Consider the following 24,963-nt stretch of genomic DNA (forward strand, 5'->3'; position numbering starts at 1 on the left):
GTAAGGTGACTTACAACCCAAGGGAGAAATTTCTTTGAGTAGATCTGAAATTTCACCATGATATAGGCACATCGTGAAAAGTTACAAGCACCATCAAAAACTGTCCATGTGTATCTCATGGTGTCCATTTTGAAATGATTGTTGCAAGTTCATGTTGACACCATTATCTGTAAAACACTCTGAATGTAACGCTGTGTGTTCTTTACTGGAAATTATTTGCTCTCTATCTCTCTCTGTCATGAGTAAGCAGAGATTTTACGAGCTAATAGTGAAAATAACGTGATTGTGTATCGCGCCATTGCCTACACACGCTATCAGAGATATCATGCTGCTTGACTTCAAATCGTAGTATCTCCTTCCAAGGTGTGTATAACGGCTCATAACGCATTGCAATTTACAGTGGATGCTGTTAAAGTTAACTGACAAAGCTGGGCAATGTTTTTCAGACTGAAACATGCAGTCCCTGTACGATCTTTCGCTTCCATCACCCTCTTTTTGACAAATGCAACGGTGCTGTGAAAAACAACAGGGTTACAATGAAAGCAACGATGTTACAACGATAAAGAGATAACAGGCTGGACCAAGTGGACTAGGTGCGCATTCGCGTTTACTCACACTTTCATCAGTGACTGTGCAATCCTATTCTCTAAGGTCGTCAAATTTTATTGGGTTCTTACAAACAGGAGGAAGTATACACAGACAACCTCGTGTATATATATATATATATATATATATATATATATATATATATATATATATATATATATATAATACATATATAAATATATATAGTGCGCTCAGACAATCATATGTATATACATGCCATTGTCTATCTATCAATAATTGAGAGAGAGCGAGAGAGAGAGAGCGAGCGAGACAGACAGACAGACAGACAGACAGACAGAGACAGAGAGGCAGACTAACAGACAAATACAAATAAGAGACAGAGACACATGGAGACACAGACATGAAAACTGACAGAGACAGTGACAGAGAAAGACAGAGAGAGGGGCTGTTTTCTAGTTTGATAGAGGAAGAAGTAGACAGAGAAAGGGGGAGGATTCCAAGATTCAAAAAACGTGACATTCCTAAAAAATGACATTGGTAGGAATTTCGCGATTAAACAATGCCTTCTTCAAAATTACAGTAAGTTTCTAAACGAGATTATAAAAATTCGATTATGATATACATGTTTAATAACCTGAAGTTATTTTGCTGCAGTTTTCTTTGTCAGCAGAAAGAAATCAAAAACGGAGAATTGGTTACCTTGGTACTCAGCGACTGAAGCAGTTTTAAATTTTCTGTTTTTCAATCACCAGGTGAGTATGGGACGGGATGTTACTTGTACTTAACCCCCTACGATAAGATGTATCACAATAGTTGCAAAGAGGCAATTAGCATAAAGATATACCTACATGTTTGCCAGCGCTAAAATGTGATATGTAAATATCATAAACTGCATGGAGTGATTTATATAACTACGAAGCGTGAAGTGTTAGCTGTTTTAACAAACCATTTTTATGTCTACACTGTATCTCAGATAACTTGGTATTAGTTCTCTAAGACTCAACGTAAATAGAATTATTGAGAACCAAATTATACCGAGATCGATACCCGGATTCTCCACCAAGTATCAGAGTTGACCTCCTCCCCAAGGGGAAAATCAAGCAAGAGGCTGTTGGGCTACAGAGCCAGAGTATAGGATCAAAGTCGTCAAAGATAACACCACCTATTTCTATACATAGATGTTACATACTGCCAGGTGCTGTCCTTCCCTTCCTGTATTCGTAAGCGTACATTTCAGCCACTGGTTACTTGCACGCAATTAAAAGATAAACTCGCCATCCAGTACATGTGGATGTCATGCGTGATCAGACGCTTTCCCCACCCTGCAATGTCAATATCATGCTTTATAGTCTTGTTCATGAATTGTTGGTTACTAGGCGAAAGGTAACAAGTGTCCACCTTTTTGACATATTACATAATAATAGTAAAGTTGGTATCGACGTAGAAGACTTAGTCAACAATTTTTTTCTTTCTTCATCCTAAGCGGTCAGACTCCTTGTCTATTAAGGGAGAAAGTAGCATTTTGTTTTCAATTTGGTAATGCTCCCATAGTCGGTATATCGTCCGATATCTAAATACAGGCAAGGGGAGTGGTTGGCAATACTCGCTATCAACGGACCCTTAAGGACAGGGTTGCGGAGAAAGCTGTTGCATATCTAATGTTTTCCGTAGGTAGTTAATGCTGATAAATGAACAGCTACGCCAGGAAACTTTAAACCTCCACACAAGGTACAGAGAGCTCTACATTTGATTTTTAGTTCAAAAACACCAAGCGTACACTATCTGTGCTTGCTTATATCACGTGAATAACCATTCCTCACAATATCTCTGTATTAACATTTCAATGAAAACAGCAGTATCTGTTAAAATAGCCAGCACTAATCCCTTTCTAGCCAACAGCTACAGATCACAAACGTGTTGTTTAGTCAGAGCTACAATTCTCTTGTACCTTGGTGATCAGTGATAATAAATAATTGAGGGGATTAGGGTTGGTAATTAACAAATATGGATTATTTTCCTTTCAAATAAATAACGCACAGAGGTAGAGGTGGCTTGATAAACACTCACATTTTGCTTGTGTTTTAGAAGAAGTAATTAATATACAATATTTATTAACATACTATATTAATAAAGTGCTCATTCAGTAAGTCAGTAAAGTGCTCGCCTGATCCTATGCGTCGACGTTAAAACAGCGGTGTCACCAGTGGTAGTTATCACATTTCAGTTCAAAATAAACTTCAGGAAGATATTTACCTTTTATAGACTAAAAACTCTTTTTACGTGCTGTCGATCGTATGGAAATGTCGAATTTTGTTTGTTTGACTGTTTCCTTGCCTATATTCAAATTTTTACTTACATTAATATATTCAGAACTTGGCATCCGAGTAACTACGTGATGGAATGCAATAGCTCTCTCTATAAAAGTTGTTTTGTTCAAATATGAACGGCCGGCATTCGTACAAGACCAATATGTCCTGTAGAAAACAAGGTCATTAAATACCGTAAGGCGGTAAAATCAAACTTCGACCAATGAATTGAACGGAAGTGTGACAAGACACATTACTATAAATCAACTGTAACTCTTAAAAGGGGGCTTTAAAATGTGACGTCATATTCGAGATCTGTGACCTATGAAGCAAGGCTTACGTTGAAAATTTATGTAAATTCTCGGCTGCCTAAACTCAGAAGGGACTTCTTTAAATTTACGATAATATTAAATGGGTTAAACTAGGAGACAGAAATACTTTTAAGGGATTAACCGCTAGATGTGGGAGTGAGTTCGGCCAAAATAGCAACACGATCAAGTTTATCGTGTTCCAAAATTTCATATTTTTCCGGATTTTGCCAAATATTCACACTTTTGAGTTTTTGGGCTGTACTTCATGTGCATGTTTTCTACATACATTAATATTAAACATTACTGTGATATATTACAGCGAGTTTATCTTTACAGATTTTATTTCCCATCGGCGTTTGAAATACAGATATAAGTCAGTTGATGCGTAACTCATCTGTTTGGTAAACTTAAAAGATACAACTGCAATGTTGATGTGTACATTGTACCACAGACAAATAGTATAGACAGACTGGAAACGCGGCATGCCTTTTGTTTCATGGTCGTCTCGGTAGACTATTGGCTTTTCATATTAAAATGAGCTTCAAAGGTGTTAATCTTTTTGGAGGTTTTGTTTGTGGTTGATAATTGCACGAGATTATGCGAAAAATGCGACGAGATGGCATCGTACTTCCAGTCGCGTAGCAACCATAGTTACTTTGTGAGCTCTCAGGCCAAAAACACTGCTTCACGCCAATCAAAACATAACACGCCAGCAGTTTCATAAACATGTCCTTCCTTGACGCACGTGTAAAAGACGGTATGACTGACCGTAAACCATTGAGTAAAACCAGACAGTATCGATAAAAGACTTTCAAATTTGGTTCAAACACACTCATTATATGTTCATAAAAATATGAGAGGAATTTTTAAAACGGTAAAACTCACTTTCCTGAAGCTCAAAACAATCCCGCTTTCGCCAGCACGTCAATTCCGCTCAGCACCACACGACAACAACAACACAAACTTTGCCGAACATACTTTCGCTTAACAGTCTTGGAAAATCCGAAAAATACCGAAGGATGCATGGTCGGCACTCTTCGGAAAAGAGAGGCGAGAGCAACCTGAGGCGAGGCGAACATGGATAGGTTACGTAACCGCTTCACGCCTAAAACAATACCCGTTGCGACTCTGTCTGTTATGCAGCAGAATTTGGATTACGCAAACGGAAAGACTGTAATTGAAAGACGTTTGTGTGTGAAACAAATTAAAGATCAAAAACAGATTATTGAGCGTTTTTCACTTGGTAAAGTGAAGTGCTCTGGCTTGTGAATGCTTCGAAGAGGAACTATCAAAACATGTTCAAAAATGTCCCATCTTTTGTCGTTAGTTTGATCTGGGAAGGCTTTTACGCTGATTTATACACGGCGTTTAGTCGTCCAACGTTTTCTTTCGCTCATACTGCTGATATGGAAAACAATTAGATTTGATGAAGTGTTTAAGCAACAAACCACAACCAGCGGCGCGAGTGCGTGTATGGATCGAGCTGATCGAAACCAAGTGGTATACCCGTCGTAAGATGTGATTGTTATTACTATATCATAACATTATGCTAACTTTCTGGCATGAAACAATAAAAATGTTTCTTAAGCTTTGAACTCGGACGTGGTCCATCTATATTACATGGCCAGTGTACTGTTATTTTTACGTCTTGACCAATCAGATCGCTGTATTTGCGTCATCAATATTGGTATGGTACAATGTTTGTAATGTATCGAAAATTCCGCTCTCGAATGTTCACACGTTATATAAAACGATCGCAAAGCATGAAAATCTATGGCATTGCGGTGAATTCTGGGAGTATACCAACATAACCTCGCAGGACGCTTACAGACTGCGACTGTGTCACCGTGATGTCCATGTATCACCCAAGCGTGCCACAGATTTGCGATGAGAGTGGTTCGCTTCTTGAACGTAATCTAAAAGTACGACGTAAGGTTCGTAGAGGTGTGCCCTAAGGCGACATAAACTGCCTACTGTAGCAACGTTAGGGTTTAAACACTCCTGAAGCAAGGGCGAGAAATTCGATATTTCCACTCGAGTTGACGTCGTGACTGAGTATTATGCACACCGCCCCTAGGTCAGGACATAGCAGATTTAACATTCGTTATTTCCCGTCCAAAAGTGGAATTTCCCTTGTCTATTTCACAGTTCGACGTGCCTCAGATAACTGTGTATCTTGAGACTTAGCGAAGCGTTATTCCGACCTTGTCCTTCAGTAACAGTTACAGCGCCACCAAGAAAGAATTGGTGGAGACTAGTGATTGCAAAGCGACACTTTCGAACATTGCTTGCTAGACAATCCTAGACTAAATGACATCGCATGGAATGTCTGCTGTTGAGATTAAGTCAGCCTCTGATCTACGCTAGCCTTCGAAACAAATGATCTTATAATATTCGAGAATACAGTGCGCGTGAAACCAAGTCTCTAAGTGGTTCAAAGCAAGGTCTAGGAGCGCGCACCGCTGGCTACGAATGCACTCTGTATTTGTGATGTACCGTCGGGACGGTCGGTCGGTCATGGCAACAATATTCCATTTTCACTCTCCGAGTTTGATTAATATCAGGTAATCAAACTTCGAAGGAAATGGTGTGGCTTTCGGGGCCGGTATAAAGGCCTCGGGGCAGAGTGTGCAACAATTTCCGAGGGGAGGCCTTACTTTCTTGCCAAACCCCCCGGTAGAGGTGACCTCGGGGGGGGGGGGACTACTTGATCTACGAGCACTCATTGAGGTCATTATTTCCAGGATGAAAGGAAACGAAATCCTCTCAACGGAAAACGACGCCAAAACAAGACCATATGTTTATATCTCAACCGTTATTTAAAAAATTCTACATATGATGGAAAAAATCTACTTCATGGCGTTCTAAGTACTGTGACCAAACGGGTAATGTTTCGCCGACAGACGACAAAAACGATTCCAAAAACTCTTCACGATTAACTTTTGTGCATGTCATTATGTTCAATGTTATCACAGACGATTGTATAGTACCGTAAGTGCCAATACGACATACGATGCATGACTAGAAGATTGTCCTCGATAAAGTTTGATCGTTGCCCGAGGATCACGATACACTTTGTACACTGTCGTTGTCTCCGGTAACCGATCCTCAATATAAAGTTTTTGCTGATCACCATGGAAACATATAACTTCATGTTGTTTTCACTGGCTCAGTTTCATAAAAATTTCCGACCACAGCTGTGCGGTACTATCAAACCGATAAAACGCCAACGATATCCACTTTTACACCGATGATACAGTCGAGCGGCCTTTTCTTACAAAAGTTCAATCTTACTGTGATCGATATACTGTTCGATTCTAAAATTTGGCAAAGACTGTTCTGTTGGAAGGTCAAGTTGGAATCGAAAATGAGTGACAATGACGATGAAGTCGCCCTCTGGTAGGTTGAACTTGATCGCATACGAAAGACGTGTCAACCAATATGGCGGAATTCGATCAACTGAAGTGATAAATAATCATGTGTTCATTACCGAGGTGAACGAGAAGTCATTTTTCACGAGAGCTGAAAAGTCAACACCTGTCCGAATAGTTTGATTGCAATTAAAGCCACCTGTAAATAACATCAAGGCTACTCAAACAAACCAATCCCCTAAGATTACTTTACAAAGACATGCCTTCGCGCCAAGCCGTCGTTTACAATTAATTTCCGACGATCACCGCCTTGCCGTGTTCGAGTGTCTTTTCCCGTCTTGGCCACGTGGGATGCAAGGCTCAGCCAACAGACGCCATAGCCTGCAGAATTTAACAGATAGACATAGTCTCTCTGCATAAGGCACATTTTACTCACTCCGTATTGGAGCAATGGAAATATAATACCATAATTTTGGTTGGAAACGAAAACTTATGAACGCAGTCGACGTCGCTCTATGCATATTGAACGAGGCCAAAATGTTACACATTTGCTGGTTTGTACGAATGTGCTTGCGCACAACATTGTGGCGCACACACAGATACTCTTATAAAGCCTGGCGATCTTTGTTTTTTCATCATAACAATCTCGTTGAACTGGTATACAGGTTTAATTCTGAAATCTTTTAGAAAATGTGCTCACAAGCTGGACATGTACACAGAATGTTGTTGAACACCCGGCAATTCCTTTTGCGGTTGTATGACGGTTTTATCAACGACAGATTCTAAGCTATTCCCGCAATAACCACAATGAACTTCCAGAGAAATGCACGTCTTGCGTAGACCTCTCAATTAACCCATGGTTAGGCCATTAGCCTATTGCCAACCCAACCACTTTGACGGTTATGGCTGTCAGCTACGAGCAATTCATCTCTGCACACCTGCGTGGCCTGTGGTTTAGTTGGGCTAAGACCCTAAAGGCAGGAAGATGAATAACATGGAAAATACACCTCAAATGTTTTCCCTTGGACATTCTTGCTTTGGGAAGTGCTTTTTCATCTTCAAAGAGTTTATCATGAAATAGCATCAGCTCAATTCAACTCTCAATTGTTGTCTGTTAACACAAATCACTTCGTAGCTCTCCTGAATGGTATGCTGAAAATACAGTGAGATATAAAGTTTATGTGTTTAGAGGCACGATAGCGTACCTTTTGATAATATTTTAATAATACTTGTTCTCTAAGATGAGTAAATGTTCTATGCCTGCACTTTGAAGTATAGTAAAGTACAAAATATTAGCTCCTGCAAACACAGAGCGTAACGCAAATTATGTAATAGGTTTGTTGAAAATTCAATTCTGGTCCGGACTACAATCCATATTTCAACAATAAAACTGGACATTATACATGATTGTATAGGCTGTATTGACAGTTAAGACACTAAGCTTTTAGAAATTATTCAGGGAGTAGACGAATAGAAAAATAAACTCTATTTAATCGAACTAAAATACAACAAGAAATGTATCAAAAATGTTACAGTAAATTGAATGCTAATTGCATGCTGGTATTACTTTCAGGATACTGTTTCCAAAAAAGTAATGACGTTCTATTGCATTTGTGAAACGTCTTAAAATATTAGCTACACTTAGAAAATGATCTGAAAAGATCAAAGAAAGTGTTGCTTGACTAACTCCGGCGATACATGAACGGATGGACAATGCATCAATTTATATATTATAAAGACGTTCGTAAACATACATACATACATACATACATACATACATACATACATACATACATACATACATACATACATACATACATACATACATACATACATACATACATACATACATACACACACACACACACACACACACATACATACATACATACATACATACATACATACATACATACATACATACATACATACATACATACATACATACATACATACATACATACATACATACATACATACATACTGTGACTTTAACTGTATAACTCATAGTTTAAATGCAGTTACGAATTCACCTCGTGAACAAAATTATACCTTCGAGAGTCATACACTTCCAAACATATTACTGTTTGCCAGTTGTACAATCAATGAGGATGGCAGGATTTATTAAGTCCTGGTAGACAATAATGAGAAAGCTGCTTGGCAGACAAAGTATTAACACTGTTACTCAAGACATACTAGATGTTCGCGACTATTCTGTGCTATGAATAATTTCGAGTCTGTTCAAGAAAGTGTCAGAATAATATTGGTTTTGTATCTGTTCGTGCTCACACAAGGATAGCATTGGTTAGCAGGATTAGAATCTGCAATTGCAATCATCTTTCAAAGTTGAACCATTGATATTCCTGTATCTGAATTACAAGAATGTCGATGTAAAGTTACTTCTTTTCGCTATAGCTTGATGAATGCCCGACACGTGACTTCGAGTAACCTCAAAAATATAGCCTTGCTTTTAGCGCGTGTTAAGTGTTGAGTTTAATACGAGCGAGGAGTGCGAATGAGTTGTCGATCGAGTTGAACTTTGGATACAATACTGCACTATCACTGTGAGATCTCTTCCCGCAGCACCACGCTCATCCCTCGATGCTCATGTTTACGAGTGGTTAATTTGTCATCATCTGCCACCAGGTATCAGCTGGCTGCTCGCCAATTTGAATATTAACAAATACTGACTTGTTGCAGTATTGTACCTCCACAAAGCGAGTTATTTTTTTAAGGCCATCGGCGCGTCTAGGATATGTGTCTCGTCTGAGCGACAAAGACAGCCATTTCATCTGCTATTATTCGAAAAAAGGCAATCGAATTGCTATGTAGGCACGCGATGGCATACCCAGGTAGGCTACAAACCTTGTGTCGTGTGCCAAATAAGGACGAATGACATTTTAGAAAAAAAGAAGATCTCTTAGGAGGTAAATGACTCCTGTGTGAAGTGCATTATATGTATGCTTACATAATACTCCATTTGAAATGCTAGTGGAATGAAACCTAGTTTAAGTCTCACGACCTTCAAAACAAATTAGATTCTAGACTCTTTGACCCTTATATATCATAAATGCATAAATGTTGGACGTGCCGATCGAGTTTGTAACATCTTCAAGCTGATTTTACGATGCAACAGTGCCCTCGAAGTTCTAAAGAGCACATCTTATAATGTGCAAGAGGGGATGATGGAACATCTGGAGCAAAGATTAATGAATGGAACGCTTTAACCGGAGGTGATGACCCAGAAGTGTGCGCAAGACAATCATTACTGGCATTTATACGTGTCGCGGGAGACGGTAAATGGACAATTAATAAGTCAGATATATAGATAATCAGTTATTATAGTATGCATAATGCTTGATATAGTTCTTCTCTTCTTAGTGCTGACTCAGAATGAAAAGAAATATAAGTCAACGGAGAGTCGATTAAACAGAGTCTCTAACAATCGGTTGATGAAGGCAGGATTAATAGAGTTGAAGTGACTGCCTTTAGAATTCACGATCGACATTTAAACAATATGGGTAGACGAATGGCAGGAAAGGAACTTAACGGCATGCGCCTACATACAGTGTCGGTCGAAATAAGGTAAAATCGCCGTCTGTGCCCGTAGTACTCAAAGCTCGTTTGTCTCACAAGCACCCCAAAGGACATTGCACCTATCTCCCTATAAAATCTGGAATGAACTGAACACTGGTCTTAGGTGTCGTTGGACAAGACCAATGATGGATGGTATAAATTTTAGTGTATCTGAACAGAAAACGGGCGATCTGCTCGAACAAAAGGCGTTCTCGTCATTCTTATCTTTTCAGAACAGCATGTGTGAATAAAAACACGAGGGCTTCCCTTACCTGACAGATAACGTTAATGTAAAACAGTCTCGCCCCTCTTTCTCCCTTTGTGTTTTTGCCCATGTCTGGTTCTATTTCTTTCTGTCTCTGTGTTTATATCTTTGTGACGTCATGCCTTTGTCTGCACACATACCAGATTAAGTGATTAAACCGAATAAGTTGTCAAGAAATCGTTGAAAGCACAGCCTAAGGAATTGTGAGTACTTCTTGAATACTTCGCTCAAAGCAACGTTTCCATGTGACTAACCTATTAATTAACCCTTTTACAGCAAAAGTCAGTCTCTGTCTGTCCGTCTGTCTGTTACGGTCTGTCGGTCTGTGTCTGTCTGTCTGTCTCGCTCTCTCTCTCTCTCTCTCTCTCTCTCTCTCTCTCTCTCTCTCTCTCTCTCTCTCTCTCTCTCTCTCTCTCTCTCTCTCTCTCTCTCTCTCTCTCTCTCTCATAGAATGAACGGTAAAAACGCGATTATTACATAGCTCTATATTCTGGGAAAACTGAAGCAACCCAGCTTGGACGTTTAACAGTACCGCCGAACTCTATAGTCTTCAATGGTGGGAGTCAAAGAGTAGCCCGTGTATCTTGCATATCATCTTAATGATTAAATCCAGTTTAAAGTTGATTTACTGATTAAAGTCGGGGTTTTTTTCTCTGAAGAACAGTGAGCTACCTTTTGCAGCGGCGAAAATGATCGTCATTTATAAAGGGTGCATAATCGCCGTCCCTTGAGTGTCAGTATCGCTGAGCCAAAACACACATAGGTCAGTCGTATCAATGACTCAATCACATGTGCTAGTATTCCGGATCTGTCGGTCATCCCAAGGGGACTGCGCATCAACATCTTTCTCGGTGTTCGTTGATCATAAAGCTTGCGGAACGCAGATGGAGAATCTGTCTACATTACGTATTCAGTTTAAAAGTCAGTATCCATAATTATTCCATCTCAAGAAATTGTCGAAATGGCCAGTATTGGCATTTGCTTTTCTTTTAATGTATTACTAATATGCTGCCTTTGCAAATTACCATCCCAAATATGCAAACCCTCATATTTCACACAAAATACAAATGATGGCTTCAAACAGGGATAAAATGGATGAGCCATGAAGATAAAGAGTTCTGTAATTCAATGTCTATAACAACGGACATACCTACACTTGCATTATGAGAAGTAGAAAAGTAACCCCCCTCGAAAAAGGTTTAGAACGTCTCAAAATTTTCTCTATCCAACTTATCGCAGAGGTCCTTAAAGACATGCACATGGCATGATATCTGTAACCATGTCTTTTAGTGGGTCAATCACTGAAATGGTCAATATCAATAATTTATCTGCAACTTTTCTATCTTTCAATTAAATTTTCTTTTCTATACGTCGCTAGCGTGTGTTAAAAACCCAGGTATTAAGCTTGTAATATATGGAACTGTATTCACCGTAATGATTACCAATAACGCCTGTAAATGAGACACTATAATTACCCAACCAAGCAGATCATTTGCATGCTCATTTCGCCAAAGCGTTGATAAGAACGACAATTAAATCCACACCGGTCATTGTCTCTTTAATTAAAATGTATCTGAACATTCTGTCTGTTATCATACCTTTAATGATCACCGTTGCTCATGCGAATAACGTCTTTACAGCCAGAAAGGCTTTGAGTTTGCGCTTAAGTAGGAAATTAATGATAATGGTCACTCAGAGTTAAAATTAATGTACTGCAGTTGATCAGAATAAGCTTATAAGTCAGTGTTGAATCTAGAACGCGGTCTTAAGTCATTGACGCCAAATGCCTTCAAAAGGGACGCTTAAAAATTATCTAGGAGGCCTCAATGGCATCTAGAAAAAGTGTGAAGGTATAAAAGGTATGGCGACGTGACCTCATGCCTAAATGACAATATTTAGATTGTTTTTAAGCCACAAAAGAAATAAATAAACCATCGGCTATCACAAGTAGATGGTACAATGTTTTTTCTTACGATAAAGTGATAGACGGGTTGATGTAAAGCTTAATGAGCTAAAATAGTGTTACCAAGATTTGGATTTTGTACCTGGTCCAATTATCGTGCTTACCCTTTGATGAAATGGGTCTACGGAGCCATTGCGTGATCTGTAACTCCAAGTAATGTGTACCCTCCCTCTTGAAAGGATTGCGCGGCCAAATACCGTATACACAAAGGGAGATAGAGATTGAATTTGGAAGGCTATAAAAACTTGTAAGTTTATAGGTACATGCACTTGCGTCTTCCATTTGCTATTGACTAGATTTCCCTTCATTTTGAGGTAAGAAAAGACTGAATTTTATAGTGTTTAAAAAATATCTAAAGTCTGTTACCATCACACTACAGTAGTATTTTTGTCAAAACTATTACTGAATTCTAGTGTCTTTGTCTCGAGTCAATGCGTGACCTCATGGCTGTGTATACGCATGGCGTAGATAACGTAACGTTAGCGGAAAATCTATTGTTCCTAGCAATGCCGTCGATTGAAGTGATTGTTAAAATGCCTTCATGATTATCTGCTGTTAAAACAAATTTTATACAGATCAATTAGACTAATTAAGTCTGTTTCTATATTGGGCGACTTGAAAGAAAACATTATTAATGCTATTTTTACTTAAAATTGCTCTGTTTTATTGTTTCAATTTTCTTTGTAATGTTTTTAATGTAAACATTTTGCAAGCTTGTAGGCTACTTGGGCTATTACACAAGCAATTTTATTTCTCGAGGACTCGGTGTCTGCTTTTATAAACCTTTTGAGACAGAATGTAAATAATACAGCTCAGTGAGTATAGTTATTTTGGTATTATTAAAGTGAAAATACAGAAAAATATGGAAACTTGAATTAAGTTTTTCGGAAATTTTCTAAACGATACAGCAAAGTGCTAACATTGTTAAGGAGTGCTCCCTATACTAATCCATGGTTGTGATATACGGGGGTATAGTATGGATTGTTAGTCATCTCCTTCCTACCTCCATGATGTCAATCCTCTAAAGAAAATGCAAATTCGTGCAAATAAATGCAGATTCTTAGGCTTTTTTCCACTCCTACAAATTTCGGATTAACAAGTTGTGGTTGAATTGGATATCTAATACCACTTCTGTGGTAATTTTGAGAAAACATGTTTTCACGAAGTGGCTACCGAAGTACCTTAAGTAAAGACGTAGAAAGCACTCGAGAAGAAGCTTGAACAAGAGTAGACTGAAAAACAATGATTGGGAAATTCTGTTTTTCCCAGTGCACTTTCAAAGTGACTGAAGTTCGGACTTTGATGAACTTTCCAATATGTTCTTGAGAAATGTTTGTGGTGAAACCTACGCTCGCAAATATCCCTGTAATGTAATAAGTTAACTTCTTTGGGACATATTGTCCACCCATCTCTATTAGAAATACTTCCGCCTTTCGGAGGTAGCAATTTCTAGATTGACATCATCCATAAAAGTTCGATCCTGGGTAGACGAAAGCCATAAAACTTGTGTTTCATAAAACAATATGCATAACATTGTGCAACCAATAAGGCGTGTTACATCTCTGCAAGAAATCGAGCTCAATACTAAGTATGATGAAATAAGCTATCTTGGGGGTATCTATAATGACTGTATACGTAGAGGCCAACAGGTACAAACTGTATGTGAATCAATATGGGCTGTAGAGTAACGCTGAATTGTTAATCGCCATTGTGGAGACTGGCGTACTTAGTCTTGCCTATTTGATATCATTTATCTTCAATTACTAATTGCAAATTTACCTGGCCAGATAGTTTCATTTTCCTAACTCCTAATTGCCATAACTTCGTGTGCAAATCGAAAAACGACGATTTAAACTTTTTAATTGCTATTTGTCTTACGGCTATGTAAGTTGTTTCCTTGTCATCGTAAAATAATTCGGGTCCCAGCATTGACTAAATCGAATCATTAAGATTATTTCATAAATATTTAATAATCAATTATTTCGATGAACCGTCCTGTTTGTAATTTATATGTAAACACAGTATATCTTCCGTTTATTGACCACCCTAATCCCCTATAATGCATTTGTACAGATCATGAACACGGGGTGATCGCCGAGACTGAAGTATAGAATATATAGGGAAATGTGAGCTCAAATGAGTATATTTCATTTCTTTCTTAATATGATACATTTTAGGTCTAATGAATCCAAACTGTATTATATTAAAATTTGTATTGTATCTATGTATCTATATGTGTATGAATATATGCACATATACACATATACATGTGTACATTTATGTATGTATGTATGCATGTATGTATGTATGTATGTATGTATGTATGTATGTATGTATGTATGTATGTATGTATGTATGTATGTATGTATGTATGTATGTATGTATGTATGTTGCAAGCATGCATGCACACATACAAACATGTTGATACATATCTTTAAACATGTTTACATGTATATATTTACATACATATGTATATTGATATATACTTATATATATATATATATATATATATATATATATATATATATATATATATATATATATATACACACTCACACACTCAATTTTGATTTGACATTTTTCATTATGTTCATTTTTAGCTGATTTTATGATATAACTACTTGCATATGTTGAAATTTGCTGATTTGATGACGCGGGAAAGCACTAAGTTGGATACACTGTTTGACGTGGTATATCTACCTTACCTACCTAATTCAGGTTTTGCAAGCTTTTCTACCGATTAAATTTTGAATCTAATAAACAACGTCTTTTCTGTTTAATCACATCAGCAATATTCCTTTTTCAGCTGCTAAGTCCTTTCAGGCTAGGACCGAAATAAGACGAGCTCCTTGACTTTATCGTTTCTTTGTAATACTATTGATTAAGCATTTTTAATTGTCCACAGTTTGTTAATCTTATATCTACCGAACATCATTGTATCTAAGGACAAAATACATCGTTGCATCACCCATAGAGTAAATTTACAAAAACGTTGTTTATGCAAAGTAAAGAAAAAACAGAAATTTGTAAGTAATCGAGAGAATAGTTTTAATGTGCTACTGAATGCACCAACAAGTACAATGAATTAGGCAATATTTAGTAATTTGTGTATTTTTTGTATAACATGTATTTTTCTTCTACTACCTTAGTGATGATTTATGGCGTAAAGATTAATATTTACATTCCATTTCTTCTGATTTCTTATGTTAATCTTACGTAAAAGAAGTTTTCCCATGGTTTTTTATCATTCATGTATGATGGCAATGCAACCAGGAAAATAATTATGATATATACAGTTTTATGCGCAAACTACTACCAACTACATCTCTCGTATACTACAAAGTGTTAAGGTACACTTTTCCCGAAGCCTGTCATTCAGTAATTTTCACAGTTGCGTCCCTTATGAGAGAATATTCCGCAGAAAATAAAAGGGGTATTGCATAGCGTATTTGCATAGGACACACTATGACTTCCAATGGCTCTAAAACTCATCTTGATAAACGAGGTCCTTGTATCCCATTATAATGATTTGTCCTTTGAGACTCCGTTCAGAAACGCTACATACAACAGAGTATTGAAAGATATATATTCTTAATTTTCACAGTACCATTACTTTAAAACTCACTTTCTTTTACTGTTTTATTGAGAAGTCTTCAAGATATGCAAATTTTCATAGCGTGCTCGGTGCGCGTGAGCCATGTCTGCGGGGTACTTTAAAAGCCAGAATGTCAAGCACTCATCTGGTGAAATTTAATGGAATAATTTTTTAATGCTTAAAATTCTTTTTGTACTATTTTATGGACATTATCGTCGTTTTATGATACTGGTGTAATATCAGTAGAACAGTAAAGATAAGAACAACAAGCTTTCTGGGAAAGACAAAGTTCGTTTTCTTTAAAGTAATAAGAGGCTGGAAACATAAAGTTTCTATTTTCGCTCAAACTTTCCTAAAGAAAGATTGAATCGTTCTCTTTCATATAAGGAAAAGCAACCAAGATTCAACGCGCAACTAGCAAAAGTATCGTAGAAATTTGAGTATGCAAAAAATATCTTCGGGTGTATTTTCCTCAACAAGGTAACTTCCATCACAGGTTAATGTTCATGGTGGTATATCAAACGTCTGCTTTATCAGATTTGCGTCTATTTTCGCTCTAATATAAGTTTATTTGATAATGTCATGTATTACTGTGAATACTACTTTCTGTGAATTGGTCGCCACATTAAGGTCTCTATTGAGTGCACGTGACTCCAGTCTGTAAAATCGTTTACTGAAAACAGGGGAGCTTCTAATACGATCTAAGTTCTGCTGTCACTGCGCAGTTAATTTTCGTGACTGCTGGAAAATTGTTGAGGGCACTGATGAAGTAGTGAAGTAAACACTTGACTTTACGAAATTAAGATCTAGTCATCAACCTAGTAATGGATAAATAACACGGTATCTTTTAATTGTTTTCTGATTGCAATTACGACGACAAACCTCTTCACGAATCGGGAACACATTTCACAGTTTCAACAGGCCGTTCGAAGCCGGTCAATAATCCAACCATTGACGTCAATAGACCATGTTCCGAACCGCGCGAGACATTCCGAGATATCGCGAGAATATGTGGTTCGCAGTGGACGTGTTCTCGCAACACAGGACAAACTGCGTAAAACAGGACAAGTCGCTAATTACGTTAATCACTGCATAAAATGTATGAAGTTGCAATCTTTGCTCAGTTCTGCACTTTTTCTAGTTCATACAAAGTTTGACTTGTATTACTAAGCTAGAAACCTGTTTCTACGGGCATGTATTCAAGTCTCGCGAGATCTCGCAATCAGCGGAACATCGTCTATTGAGACAATTGTGATAAATTGCAATGTAAAGAGGTGCTGGGGCTTTGGTCTTGTCATTTACATATCATTTACATAAAATTTGTATACTGGAAAGACAGAGACATTCCGAATTGTTTTCAGATTTAATTTTGTAAATGAGGATGTAAAAGCGAAAGCGTCAAGGATGTCTCTCGTTCACATTTCAAATGTTGATTTTTTCTGTTCTCTTTGCTGGATATTGGAATCCTTTCCTTTGCCTGATGCAACGTCAGATTGTGTGTAAATTCATGTACAAGTAAATGCCGAAACTAATTGTGTTGGGTAAGCATAAAAAGTACAGGAACAAAAATACAAGGGTTTTAACACAAACATATGTGGGATAAATGTGAGCGCACTTTTCAAATGGATGACGAGGCAGATCGTTGATGTTGCTGGTGCCGAAATAATGCCGTGACTGTTTGATGAGCGAAGAAAGAGTTCACACAGAAGAGGATGTGGGTACACAATAGCATAAATGCTCATCCGGTGAGGAGTAGTGTCCACATCTGCTCGTCCAGCGTTTTAACTTCGCTGTCTGCAGTCAATTTCCTTTATTTGTTTGTTTTAATCCTCATTACTCCCCTCGCCAGCGAATCGTTTCTGACATCCCCCTCTTTGTGTTTGTCAGCGGCATTGGCCAGGGGTTTGAACAGACAACTCGTGAGATCGTGCAGAAACGCCAGATGTGTTATAAGCAAAGGCGGGCAATCACCTTATGTTCATATTTTGAGTGACGGTTTTTAAAGTAGCTTAGCTAGTCCCATAAATAGATTAAATCAGGAAAGCGCCACAATTACTTCCTAACTGCTATCTTTGAACGTTGTCGTAGATAAAACGCGACTATAATTTCCACTTAAATCTATATAACTGACCTCTCGTTGAATGATAGCATACGTTGAAGACTTAATTTCATGATGCAGCATTTGTGAGAAAATATTTTTGGCACCAAAAAATATGGTTATCAACACACAAGGAATTGAACTTATCAGAGAGACTGGACAAATCATAGTGTTTCCGGATCATTTCCTAGTCCGTTAAAAACCAAAGATAATGCCCACGCACCATCCTTGGGGTATTTTATTAAAATATCGTCTTGTCTGTTTGTTTCTCCGAATACAATATCTTCTAAACGATCATTCATCGTATTACGTTTAAAAACTTTTATTCAGTATATTATTTTACAACATGTTTATATGTTTCACTCCATTGAATTATCGCTTTCGTTCAACCAATATCTTCGACACTATATGTCGCCTACTTCTGAATTGTATATTTTTCAATTTCTGGGTAAAATCATCCTTCATTTCTGACATGTTATTTTGTCTGTAATACGTCAATGTGAGAGTCAAGTATCTAGCTACAAAACTGAGATCCGAGATAAGTATGGTAACGGATGTCATTGAAAAAAAACTATTGAAGCCGATCTGATTAGTCTCTCAGCCAGAACTACCTTCTTCACGTTACATGACACGAATAATGGTTCACCTTTTACTCATTATTTACACAGGTTACACAAAAAGGGAAGAAAACTGCGTGTTGAACCTGAAGACAAAGGTAATGTGACGGAGATCGTTGCAGTGGTCATTTCTCATCGCGAACATTGCTCAAATGCTCCAGCAATCGTAAATACTGTCGTACTCTTGCGTTAGGGAAGCAATGATAAGGAAACATGTATTCTCACATTCCTGGCCACTGGGAGTGTGGGATCGTCGGTGTGGGAAAAATCGTTCCCACACTCTCAGAAACCGTCCCACACTCTGCAGTAAATAAAATACAAGCTTTGATTGGATGATAGACAGTCTGTTTCGTTCCACGCGCAAAATGTTATCCAATGGCTCGACAAGTAACACACGGACCGGAACTACAAAGTAAGCGGGTCAGAGTACAGTGGCAGACGACAGAGTTGTCACGATTTTGGATAATGTTGAACGTGTACAATGTCAATTTAACGCATTTTTTGGTCATGTGAGAAAAGAATCTCACATAACAAGGACCTGGGATAAGATTTCTCACGTTCGTTTGGGATATTTTGTCTCACACGAGCCGCAGGCTCGTGTGAGACAAAATATCCCCAACTCGTGTGAGAAATCTGATTCCAGGTCCTTGGGAGTGTGAGATTCTATTATTGTATGAATCGGCTTAAGAATTTTCTCTGCGGTTTGAGAGCCCAACGTTTATTGATATAAGGTCAAACTACAACTTTTGATTTCAGTTTTCATTGCTTGACATATGTCAAATATTTCAATTCATTAACATCACTCTGCCCTGGTATATATTGACTACATTGGACCAACCTGAATGCTAACCTTGAGACGATTTCAGTAGCCAAAGTGACTGCACTTTTCAAATGGTCTAATACTAGTATATGGTTGGCCGTGTTTTATTGTGTCTTCTTCTATGCGAATGTAAATTTAAAAATGTAATAGGTCCGTCTAAAAGTGATGAATCATTGTAGAATGCACCTCAGGGACAGACATTTAGACTCTCAAATTTTTAAAATACTTTTCTAGTCTTCTGCTTTAAGCGGCATATTTTAAAGCTCTTGTAGTATTATAAAGTTTTCTCCTTCTTATGTTTTTGAAAATTGAAAAAGTTAATTTGTCTGCAAAAAGATTAACACAGGGACGGCGGCCATTTTAAATTTCAAATATACAAAATTTGCACGGAGACCCCCGACTCTTACTCTTTATTTCGGAAGAGAATAGTTACATGTTTCCTTGGGAACAATTTGAGCAAAAACTTAAGTTTTTCATCTTCGAGGCACTTACAAACATCAGTGGATTGGAGCTGAAGTTCTATAGCCAACTCTCTCGCTTTTTTGGTCGATTCTAGCAAATCGCCATCGGCGTGGCAGGTTCAACATGATCGCACAGAACGCAGTGCCCTTTCATGCAGCTTCAGCTCTCTCTATCGTTGTCTAACTCAAATCGTACCATAAATCTTAAAGTTCACATACTGATCGACATTTGTCCCCGTACTCATCCCTTCCACCGTCTCAATTGACCTTGCTACCTCTCTGTTAGATCCTTTGCAGTTGTTTTCGTCATTTTAAAGTTTTTAGATCACTTCAATTTCCCCTTATTAGCCATTCTGCATTTGCCTTCTATCTTTACCTACCTCATCTACGTTCTTTTGACTTTTTCTCTGGACAGAAATAAACACAAAGACACAGAAATCCATATGTCAGATACTGATTACATCTCTCGCGACGTTTTTTTTTAAATCGCCGAAGGATTTAACTGTACTTAAAGAAGACTTCCAGACTAGCAATATTAACTGACCTATTAATTAGCCTTTACAGCTCTCTCTCTCTCTCTCTCTCTCTCTCTCTCTCTCTCTCTCTCTCTCTCTCTCTCTCTCTCTCTCTCTCACAAGCTGTTTCGTCCAGCAGTACACCACTCATAAGCAAGATGTAAGCAGCTTGCTTATCCCTGACTCTTGCAGATGCATTCACCCATACGTAAATTAAACACTACACAATCGCTATCAGAAATATCGTACTATGTTCACGAGAAAAGCTTTTCAAAGACAAAGGCTACATCATTATGCATTTAACAATTCCGAGAGCAAGGTACAGTACCGCCCTTGCCTGCAGCACATCGTTGTAGATAATCATTAGAATTAAGAAATATGGATCATACAATTGGCATAACCTGTATTCAGTTTAATAAATAGTCATTTAGCCATACGCAGGCCACAGGCAACGAAATCCCAGTTGATTTTGAATGAAACTCGTCTCATCATATTTCAGTTGCTCCGAGCTACGAGGACCTGGTTATGTATTAGAGTTAATGGACATAAAAGTCGATTGATTTGAAATGGAGTTACGTGTCGGGTTGATAAAATCGTAGTTAGGGACATTGACAGCTGTTGTAGTTTCCTACGCGGACAAGTAGTGAATGAACAATCATGAGAGCTCCACAAAAGTGAAGAATGAACAACCGATGAAGCAAGTCTTTGCAATTATGAGTTGATATCGGTGGGGTCTCTCGTGTCCCTGTCGATTCACAATGCACCAACAGAGTGCAAGTTACGATTTTCTGTACTAAATTGCTTGGTGTGCTCTTTGCTAGAAATATTTTAATCTTTTTAAATTCGCAGTGTTGATTCTCAAATGTGTGACCAAAACGCAGCACGGTCGTATTAAGATAATACACTTGGGCGCGATACAAGAGACTGTACTTAACAGTATTCATACGCGCTCATAGTTTCAAATGTGTTCGGACGTCGCGCTCAGATGGCACATTTAGGCTTGTCGTATGTCAAATTCACTTTAGTTGTAAAATGAGAGTGTGAATGTAAACGTCATTTCGACTTACCTGTTACAAAATTGATTGCTAAAAACAGACGAGAAGTCAAGCTTTTCTTATAGACCGTCCAACTTCAGTTTCTTCGTAATGGCGTAGGTTTCAGTGTAGATGGGTTCGATGACTATGCGTACTGTAGCAGAGATAGTATGGTGTCTGGGTCTACGTGCGATTTCATGAAGTATGCACAAATGGACGTTCAGTCTGTGGCTTTTCCTTCTCACCTTTTTAACATTGCCTCCTTTTTATGCTGTCCCCTGGCCATGACCACCTTCCGTGCATTATGTATAGGACCCTTTAACTTCTCGAAGAAAAGCAAACAGCCCCAGTCGATTGGGTTTGCCACAGCTGCAACAAGTAGTATGGCGTGGTCCGAATATCCATCAGTTGACGTCACCGGTACTCTCCGAAATTGTATGTGGGGCAAGTAGCGGACAAATCAATAAAATCGCGCCAAAAAACGTGTCGTTCAGCTTGTCGCCGATGAGCACACAAATACAACTTTCAGACGTTTCCTAAACAAGTTTAAACCATCGTCAAAGTCGACGCCAGTTAAATCGGTTGTTTAATCCGTCAAATTGTATATACACCTTTAAATTCGTGAAAATGGAGAAAAGCAATAAATGTTTGTTTTTGCCTTATCGTAACGGATAATGTCTTGTCATTACATCGGTATAGACATGTTGAACGTGAGCAGACTCGGGACTTTAACCTAGAACTTGTCAAGTTCAAGTTCGAATCAAACTCGTGATTCCTTGCAAGCTCTGTCAATAACAATAAAAATCATGGTGTAACGTTTAGAACTGATGTAATTTTTCACTTGTATCGAAATGATTTGGCTAAAAAAGCGAGGAACTTACAGCCTATACTCAGTCCGCTGTAAAGTTAATCTGCTTGACTTCACAAAATGACAAGATTCTGACTTGAAGCAACCGCGCCACCTCTGACATATCCTATTATGTAAACCCTCGACACTTCCACACCTTGTTGTTCTTTTGAGAGTTGCCGACACGACAATGTATCCTCCGTGGCGTTCTCATCGTAAAGACACCGACCGCCACTGAAAGGGCGGAAACGCGGTCGCTTTGTGAATGCCCGGGTACAGAATCAAGCAGAGACGTCCACGGGGTGTCGTGATCATATCCTAACTTGCTTTCTTACATATCAACGCGTGGAAACTCTCATCATAAGCATCGATTTCGCAAGTGACATGGGCATCTCTTGACACCTCGTCCCTATAACTTTTAATATCTCTCCGTAAAGCAAAATCTTGTTTCATGAAGCAAATAAAACTGTGGCGATGAATGAATCTTTAAATGTGCGAGGAGGTAGCCAAGTCATCATCAACAGTTTGTTCTAATAAAAAATGAAAATAAACAGTTTGACGCCTTAAACATGTCGCATATCGTAGACATTTCTACCGTTGCAGAATACCAAACTCGAACGGCATCTTTAAATGTCAATAAAATTTCCACAAAACGCATAGTTGTTCGTTTCGTTGGCAGTCGTTATGGTTACCGGTCTGGCGTTCCGATAGCAGTTTTAGCATTTCCACTGGTGTTGTCACTGTGACGTCACCATGTTTCTTAATGGCCGCATGACTGCCATCACCATCATCATTCACAGGTTTCAAACTGAAAATTGTCCGATTAATGATGTCTTGTTAGGTATCATAGGAAGTACTATAATCCCATGCATAAACTCAATTAGCTGTAACTTATGGCGGTTTTCCCCGTTACTTTTGTTCCTTTCGTGAAGTACAGTGTCTTGTATAACTTCCAAAACAATGTCACAAACGCAAACGCAAAATGCTTAGCTTGTCAAGACAGCCTGTACGTGTGTACACTATAGCTGACAACTTATTTCTACCGTCTAAAATAGAATTTATGAGTCAAATATAAAATTGCATATTGTATAAACCACGTTGTGTTTACAGGGTTAGTTCCTAAATTTTACATACATCAGATGGAAACAATGTAAATGTGATTTCTTTCGAACAAATCATGAAAAAATCATCAAGGTTATAGCTATTTAAATGATATCAACATTATCGCGCTATAATTATACACTTTAAGTCCTTTCATCAGTATAGACTCCATTTCTACACGAATCGATCACGTGATGCATAATGTACAAGACAGTAAGACAGGTAAATAGATGGATGAGCAGGTGGATTGTTGGATTGCTTTGTGGGTTTGGATCCACCCATGGTCAAATCAGAGCGAGTGATGCTTTGTGGGTTTTGATCCACCCATGGTCCAATGAGAGCCAGTGTTGGCCGATTTCTGTAACGTGTCGCTGTAAAAATATGCAACTAAGGACGATGACATTAGCTATGGTTTCCCACGCAGGCAGTATTGTGGATGTTTAGTGTTTGTATGCATGACGTGGATAATGTATACCCAGTCATTTATGTGATAAGGGTGTCAATGAACCGTGTTGCGCAGCGTCAGATCAAAATGACGTGACAATCAGCTATCTGCTATTAGCTATCTGAAAGCGTCATTCCATATTAGAACAATCCTTCAGCTTGACAGTTTTTCCAAAGCAAGAACAAAGTTTTGAGATCTGGTCATTGTCACGATGCGACTGTTTTTGGACATCCTGTTTTTCTCATTTTGCGTATAGTGAAAGTGGTTCATCTTGTTATGGTGGCCGTCCTTTGTAGACATCAAAACTTTCAAACTCTGTTTGTAGAGGTGTAACAAATGCTTCCATGGCATAGATAAAAGTAGAACTGCGTCGATGAAGTCATTTACAACCATTTTAACGGATAAGTCAGCATTCTTTACCATCAAATATAGCTTGCACGTATAGACAGAAAAAGATTAAAAAAACAATTCCAAGTCGGCAATTTTGTTCCTTCTTCATTACTCATTTCAGATGACATCGCATCTTGTGTACGTAGAATGAACATTGTTTTATTTGGTAAAAATACGTTAAATTCTGGACTGCAGACAATAGTAAGACAGAATAAAATATTTTATGCGCGCTTGGGACCCAAAAAATATTGCATTCGCAGACATGGGAAATCGTATCTTTGCCGCAGGTGTAAAAGTTAGGTTCTGCTATGCATCAGTTAGCTAAGATTATTCTGAAATAAACCAAAAGTATATGCTGTGTCTTAATATTACTCCGTCAAGACCCCATACACAATGCACAAGTGATATTTATCGTTTTTTAAATCTTCGCACGATACAAGTTCTTCCCTGAGCTTAAGACGGTGTGTTTCATCCCGGAAAATATATTTTTGTAATTTACGAGATTTCTTTACCACACCATGAATTTTTGAAATATCAAACGTATTGCGCATTTGAAATTACTATGATTACTTTGTTATTATTATGTAAAGGTAGTTCTTGTCTCGAAATTGAAAGACTTAAACGTGTGCTCAGATTTTCCGCAGAATAACTTTAAACCATTCTCTTTCGACATTGAGAATG

General features: G+C 38.1%; 1 protein-coding gene across 5 annotated transcripts in view; it reads right to left on the bottom strand.

Annotated features, from left to right (window-relative positions):
* Positions 1 to 21,793, bottom strand: part of LOC139138360 (uncharacterized) — a 54,997-nt gene extending 33,204 nt beyond the window's left edge. For 2 of the 5 annotated variants that reach the window (XM_070706767.1, XM_070706717.1), the window contains exon 1: positions 21,533 to 21,742. Coding sequence is in view for 2 of the 5 variants with exons in the window: in XM_070706759.1 (XP_070562860.1) it covers positions 2,924 to 2,925 (2 nt within the window). In the remaining 3 variants the exon portion in view is untranslated. Of the gene's footprint in view, positions 1 to 2,923; positions 3,042 to 21,532 lie in introns of all 5 variants that reach the window. The other 3 variants (XM_070706759.1, XM_070706708.1, XM_070706752.1) reach the window with 3 other exon arrangements.
* Positions 21,794 to 24,963: the final 3,170 nt, after the last annotated feature.

Source organism: Ptychodera flava, chromosome 1 (genome assembly GCF_041260155.1).
Source record: "Ptychodera flava strain L36383 chromosome 1, AS_Pfla_20210202, whole genome shotgun sequence".
In the NCBI taxonomy this organism is placed as follows: domain Eukaryota; kingdom Metazoa; phylum Hemichordata; class Enteropneusta; family Ptychoderidae; genus Ptychodera; species Ptychodera flava.